At 37.3% G+C, this 7196-nt stretch overlaps 1 protein-coding gene across 1 annotated transcript; it reads right to left on the bottom strand.

Moving 5' to 3' along the window:
- Positions 1-787: 787 nt before the first annotated feature.
- LOC141655293 (uncharacterized) lies at positions 788-1543 on the bottom strand. Its single transcript, XM_074462380.1, has one exon. The coding sequence runs from the start codon at positions 1541-1543 to the stop codon at positions 788-790; it is 756 nt and encodes a 251-aa protein (XP_074318481.1).
- Positions 1544-7196: the final 5653 nt, after the last annotated feature.

The raw sequence follows: 7196 nt of genomic DNA, 5'->3' as shown, positions 1-7196 counted from the left end.
AATTGTATAAATTTTACTTGATTTTTTTTGTTTAATTATTTTGTTGAATTAGTAAACTGACACGTGGCAAACTTATATAATAGCGACACGTGGCAACATATATATAAGGCAAGCGGTTTCAGCTTTAATATAATATATGATTATGGGTTAATTTACTTAATTAACCTCAATAAAATAACTTTCCACTACTTACTATGTTGGCGTGAAAAGATATTTTGTAGATTGTTTTACAATATCTTATTGTAAATCGATGTTACAATAGACTTACTTGTTAGATTTAATCCGAATAGAGACCATAACTTCATACTAAATTACTCGGTAAACTGTAAAGCGGAAGCGTACCTGATTACATGACGAAAGGTTGGGATGAACCGCCTGAAGGGACGGTTTTCGGAATTAGGTCTTCTAGTAGACACACATACCAACAGGATCTCTCTACTGATGGGAGGCGGGGAGATTATGGATCATAACCCATGTGACTATATATAGTCTTCTTAGTCTAATGCGCCCATCAAGCATTAGCACACCTAATGGGTATTTACACTTAGATAACAGTCTGACACATACTTTTTAAGACGTTTATAAATAATAAGCCCATATTTTATACACTGTAGTGGATCACTTTATATTTGGGCGTAACTTAATAGATAACATATAAATACAATTATGAACCGAATTAATAATTTGCCCACATATATTATGTATTAGGCCCATATTTCTTACAATCTCCCACTTGGACCAAATACATCCGTATATGTTTTTTTTGGGCAGCTGGAAAGAAAGGTTCCTATTGCGAACTCATAGCCTGTTTTGCCAAGGCATGAGCTCTGTAGTTACAGTCCCTGCGAACATAGCTAAAACACAAACAATGAAAGCCAGATGAAATAAGAGAAATGTCATGAAGGATGCCCCTAATAAGATGATGCTTTGTCTGCTTCCCCATCCATTGCATCAGTAGCGAGAGACAATCAGAGGAAAGCTCAGCGTGTAGAATTCCCTCCTGTCGTGCCCAAGAGATGGCCTCCTTCACCCCAAGTGCTTCAGCTTGAAGAGGAGATTCAGCCCGACCACATAGATAACCTTCATATCTAGTTTCCCCTTCAGGCCCAATGACAATCCACCCAAAATCCGCAAGACACGATTTTTTCCAACTGGCGTCAGCATAAATACGTACCATAGGGAAAGAAGAGAAACTTCCGATACAGTATAAAGGCCGGCCCACACAGAGCATCTGATAGTCAATATCATCTTCAACGGAAGAGCCCGGGACACCATTCTCAAAACCAGGCGGATGTAAAGAAGCATTGTTACTCTTATCATTTGCTTGAAGAACATCTTTAATCAATTGGCGAGTTTTGGTGAAGAAGACGTATGGGTTAAAGACTTCACCCCTGAAACGGATGCTATTTCTTAAAGACCAGATACTAACCACCTCAATCGGAGTTTGTTGAGAGAAAATTATGCCCGAAATACGAAAGTCTGTCGCATAAATCCGCGAACAAGACCCACACTCGTTATTCCTCTTTTCACTTTGAGTTATCATTTACCTCATCACCTAGGCACATGGCAAGTTGGCAACTTGATTTTTTTCCTTGGAGCCCAAGGCCTAACCTCTTAGGCATGTGACTAATTTACCTAGAGTAATAGCCTAAAGACTAGCCTTAATCATTTCTACCACTCACTAATTTACCTAGAGTAATAGCCTAAAGACTAGCCTTAATCATTTCTACTACCCACTCCTTATTAGCTTCCTATTACCTACAAGTTAGACATAATCATTCTACAAAATTTCCTCTCTAAAATCCTTCACTTGGCCATAGCTTTCAACATCCATTTCCAACCTTTGTTTCTTTCATTCTCACATCCCTTTCATCTTGCTCATTTGTAAGTGTAGGTAATTATTTAATTGTCATCCTTCTACTAGTTTATTTAGAGTAGTATTTAATTATTTGTTTTAATTCTTATGTTTGTTCAAGGAGGTGAGCAAGATACCTTGGTTGAGGGAGATCATTTGGGTTGATCTTATAACACTATCCTACCTATTTACTAGTAATAATCTCTATCAAGGTAACTAGGTTTTCTCCTTTTTATGATTTTTGAATTTCAAGTGCTTTTATGTGGTTATAATAAGATTGATAATATATATGATGTTTAAAATCATGGAAATATATGAGATTCATGATTTATATAATAAATAGTAGTTTTTATTATTTTTTGTGATGAATATATACTTCTTTAATGTTTTCTATGATTTATTTGTATTTTTATGTGATTTAACAATCTAATCAATATGTAAAATATATGGATGATTATAGAAATTATATTTTTAATTATATTCTGATTTATTATCATTATTTATGTGTTTGCATATGATTATTTTAGTTTTATAACTATGATATGTTTATTTGTTGTTATTTGATATTTAATCACGTTTTTATGTGATAATCGTCTAATAAATATATAAAATATAAAATAATTTCGAAAAATTTACTTCCTTAATTTTATTCTGGCCTATTATAATTTATATAATATTTAAATTTATTATTTTATTTTTATAATTATTATTGTTCTTATTTAATATATATTCGTGTTTTATGCAATTAATCTCAAGTAAATATGTAAAATATTTAAATAAATGATAAAATTGAATGTTTTATCATAATATGACTTGTTTTAGTGTATTAAAGTTTTTCATGTCCATTTTGTAATTTTTATAATCACTTTTGAATTTTATAACTAATTAGTCCATAAATAAGGTTTAATTGTGTTAGAATAATAAATAAATATAAATAAAATATTTACAATTTATTTTTATGCATATTCTTTCCTATACTTATTAAAAATAAATTATTAATAGTCGTGACACAATTTGCTTAATTATTTCTTTATTTTTGCATGAAATCGCCTATTAAATGCTATTTTAAGTTAAATATATGAAATGAGGTTAAATAATTTATTAGGTATTGTTTTTATTGAATTCATAGCTCCTTAAAATGTCTATTAATTTTGCATGGGGAGAATATAACTTTTGTTTAATTGTTTAGAATTAATAGGTGTTTAATTATTTGAATTAATAAATGTTTATTAAGGAAATAAGTAATAATATATTTGATGTTATCATGTCTTGTCAATATATTCTCTATAAAGATGTTTATAATGTGAGATTACAATAATGTATGTGTTAAGAATTGATTGTCACTTCTACAATGCTAAATGTCATGTATATGCTTTTTGTGATATTGCCTTTCGTAAATTATATATTGACATGAGTGTCTCTTGTTTTATATTGGAAAAGTTGAACTTATATTCTAGCTTTGACGACCATTATTGCATTTCATTTGATATTAAAACAATTGTTACACGCCTCAATAAGGCTCATTTTTGCTTCTTTCTTCCATCCAACCCAAAGCCCACCCGCCGCACCATTTGCATCAATTCCAGCGGTCATAACAGTTCCAAAAGGGCGAAATAAAGGACTAACATTATTTACATTACATTTAGTTTCGATAAGAAAGAGAAAATCATAATAACTACTACTAGTAAGCGCTCTTATTTTAGGAATTGTAGGGGCGAGCGCGTTGTTTAGACCCCTACAATTCCAAATAAGTCCATTCATGGCGAGAGAGGAGGTTGTGAAGGCCCAATCTCCGCAAAGCCACCGTCGAAGTTCACCGAGGAGTCTGACTCCACCATTTCCTCATCATCAGTGATTTTGATACAAAAACTTGCTGTCTTGACCTGCACAGCCTTTGGGTTTCTTGTTGCAGCAGTATTTCCCTTATCCCAGCATCTCTTTTTAGCCAAATGACCCAGATAATCCCTAGCTTGTCCTAAATAGCTCACATAATCAGCATTGACTAAGCCATCAGCCACCTCAGTGCAGCACTTCCTCTTTTTAGCCCTCTTGATTGTTTCCTTTAAGCTTGAACTCATCTCAGAATGACAGTAGAGGTCAACCAGTCCCATTCACCCATCAGAGGAACCATGGACTGCAATGTTAGCATGAAGAAGAGCTTTGTTACCAACAGCTAGTACATCAAAGAAGTTGTCCCCAGCCTGCCCAGAGAGTTCATTAGCAGCAGCAGCAGAAGTTTCAGTGACATTAACCTCAACTCCCATCAAAAAATCTTCCAGAGGTAAAAGGGATGTAGATCCCAAATCAAGTTCCTTGCCTTTTTTGGTGATGGCAGTAGAAGAAAAGTCACCTTTAGCATCAGGGAGCATCGAATGTCTAAGTTACCTTCAGTTTTGACAACTCCATTATAACCTATAGAGAGAACAAGATCAGTATTAACTTTGGTTGAGACAGCACACCTAAGAACTGGAGGAGACTCAGTGGTGTGAGCATCTTCAGAAATCAGGTTAATGGCCTGACTGTAACTGGAGGAGTCTTGTGTAGCAGTGTCCCAGTTCAGCAGGCTTGGAGAAGATGAATAAACAGGAGCAGGAGAAGAAGGTGCAACTTCAGAGTCAGTGTCACTAATATAAATAATCTCATTTAGAAAAAGATCAGCTTGATTCCTTGCATCAGTGGTTCCAGCAGAAGCAGTGACAACAATAGGGTTCACATTACCAGAAAGAACCATACCAGATTGGGTGCCAGCAGCCAAATTGTCATGAATAGTTGCAAGAACCTCCTGATTCCCACCAGAAGCATCCCCATTTTGATTAACAACCTGGTCCTCAGCAACAATATGGATAGTGGTACCATCAGGTTGATGGTATCTAATGGGCAACCCACCAGGGAGGAGGGGTCAAAAGTTTGGTTAAAGCCCTTGTGATCATCATCCATCCTAGCCCAGTCCAGGTCACCCTCCACTCTGCTCATAATCTCCTCTTGAATGTGCAGATCACGGTCAAGAACTCCACTCAGGTTACCCTGCCCAGTGTAAATCAGATAGGGATCATTTTGTTGCATTTGATGCAACTGATCCAACTGAGCCATGGTAACATCACCCTGTGTATCAAACTCATCTCCCACACTATGGTAGTCCTCATTTATATTTTGATCCTCATCAAGCCACCCTCCAGCCCCTGGCACAGCCCCAGCTCCAGAAGGGGCCTCCACACCATTTAACTCCCCACTGATGGGAGCATGATCAGAGAGGAGGGCATCAGGCATCTCCAGATCATGATGTGCAGCCTGGTTACCATTTGAAGGGCCCTCTTGAGCATCAGACATAGCAGCATCACCCAAAGGACCAGTACCATGGTCATGGCCCTGCCTTGGACATCAGTTCCCCCATTCTCATTACCCATCTCATTGCCTACCTGAAAAACCACAGGCCCAGCAAAAGGCTGGGCCGTTACAGCAAAAATCATCCCTGGGAGAACCCTACCACCTGGAGTAATGCCAAGGTCAAAATCAATGACCCTTTCAGGAGATTCTCTGCCTTGCCTGTTGCTCCTATCCACCCCATTTCTCAGACGGATCCTTGAACTAATGAATCTAGTAGTGGGTGGGGTAGCTCGTAAATCAAGGTTAAACATTGTGTGATTACTGTGAGATTGAAAAGCTATGAAGCCCTTAGACTCAATCCTATCAAGCATACCATTTACGTTTGACACAATAGTAGTGACACTTTCTCGGCATTGTGCCCCCTTATGCCCTACCTTCCCACACTTTATGCAATATTTGAAGAGTTCTTCATAACGAAATCAACCCAGAGGAGGTAGCCTCCCTCCATAGCCAGGAAAAAACCCGGCATTAGGGGTTCATTCAACTTAATACCAACTTTAATCCTAAGATAATCGTTTTCTGGAACAACATCGAAGGTTCAACGAAGAAACGGTGACTGAGCAACTTACCCGCTATATTAGCCACATCCATGGTTAGAAACTCAAAAGGCAATCCGCAGACCCGGACCCAGGACCTCAGCAAAGGGGAACCTTACCGTCCTTGGCACTGTGTCAGGATACCTGCGCGCAAAGACCATCATAGCTCCATCCATTATTGCAGTACTCCTCTCCAGAAACCCTGCCCTATCATCATCATCCTCACAGTAGAGAACATAAATCTCTCCCATTTTATATGCCCTAACCCGCCCTTTAGTTCTCCATTTTTTCCTAATGATGTCATTTACCTTTTTCGCCTCAAAGAGACGGTAGTCAACCAAGAACCCCAAGATACACTTCCCCCAAAATTCCCTAGACTTCCCAAGTTTGGAAGGATCAACATTCATTACTCCCCCTGACCTAGGGAAACGCCAGAGGTTAATGTGCAGTGGATTCTGAGGTTGTAAATCAGTATTTGGGTGGGATTGATGGTAATTTTGATGATTGTAAAAATTTTGATGAACATCCACTCCCTGAACCTTACCATTGTTGTTATTAGCAGCGTTCCCAAAACGCCCAAATTGGGTTTCGAATTCCATTTATTTTGGTTTTGATTGAGAGTGATTAAGATACTGAAGAAGTAAGGATTTAATATATGATTTGTGATTATTTGATTCTGAAGGAAGTGGAGGGGTTGAAGGTGGAGAAAATCCCATCTTGTCATTTATAGGAAGAAAAACAACCCAGAAAATGGATCGTTTCTCGGCAAATCCAATTGAGTGACAGTTGAGAAGAGGGATGCAGAAGATTACTTGAGCCACCCAAAATTAAAGACCCAATTAATTGAGCAGCAGTGCAATGATGAAGGTAGATTAAGAGTTTGATGAATGATTCCAATAAATTCCCCAGAAAAAACCCAATTAAATTCCCCCTTCCATAATCATAAGATATTAGAACCCTAGCAGCGTAAATCAACAAAGAGAATGATTAATTAGGGGGATAGACTTTTCAGAAAAGGGAATGAAGAACACCCAATAATTGGAAAAGAGGATTGAAAATCGTGAAGAATACTAGAACCCTAGCTCCCCTTTTTCTTGGGAGAAAAGCTCTCTTTTTTAGAGAGAGAAAGTTTTGATTACATCCGTATATGTATAATGCCTGATAATTGTATTTATAATATAACCTTATGAGCTCTAAAATGCTATCAAACAATCCAACCGTCTTAAGCAATTCGGTTCAACAATCATATCAACATAGGATCAAAGCGGCCTTTGCTCCAATTTGTCGTAGTAGGACCCTCAATGGTCACATATGTTAATATAACCAACGACATGAATCGAGCATGGGAGTGCATCATAAAAATAGCATCCGAATGTGATCCAAATATGCATATGTCCAACTGGTCAACCTTAGTGATCGAG

The sequence above is a fragment of the Silene latifolia genome, chromosome 5 (assembly GCF_048544455.1).
Source record: "Silene latifolia isolate original U9 population chromosome 5, ASM4854445v1, whole genome shotgun sequence".
NCBI lineage: Eukaryota > Viridiplantae > Streptophyta > Magnoliopsida > Caryophyllales > Caryophyllaceae > Silene > Silene latifolia.
This window is presented reverse-complemented; position numbering and strand designations above follow the sequence as displayed.

What these genes read in the sequence shown, in the direction of transcription:
- LOC141655293 (XM_074462380.1), bottom strand. Translation starts at nt 1,543, where the DNA reads ATGATAACTCAAAGTGAAAAGAGGAATAACGAGTGTGGGTCTTGTTCG.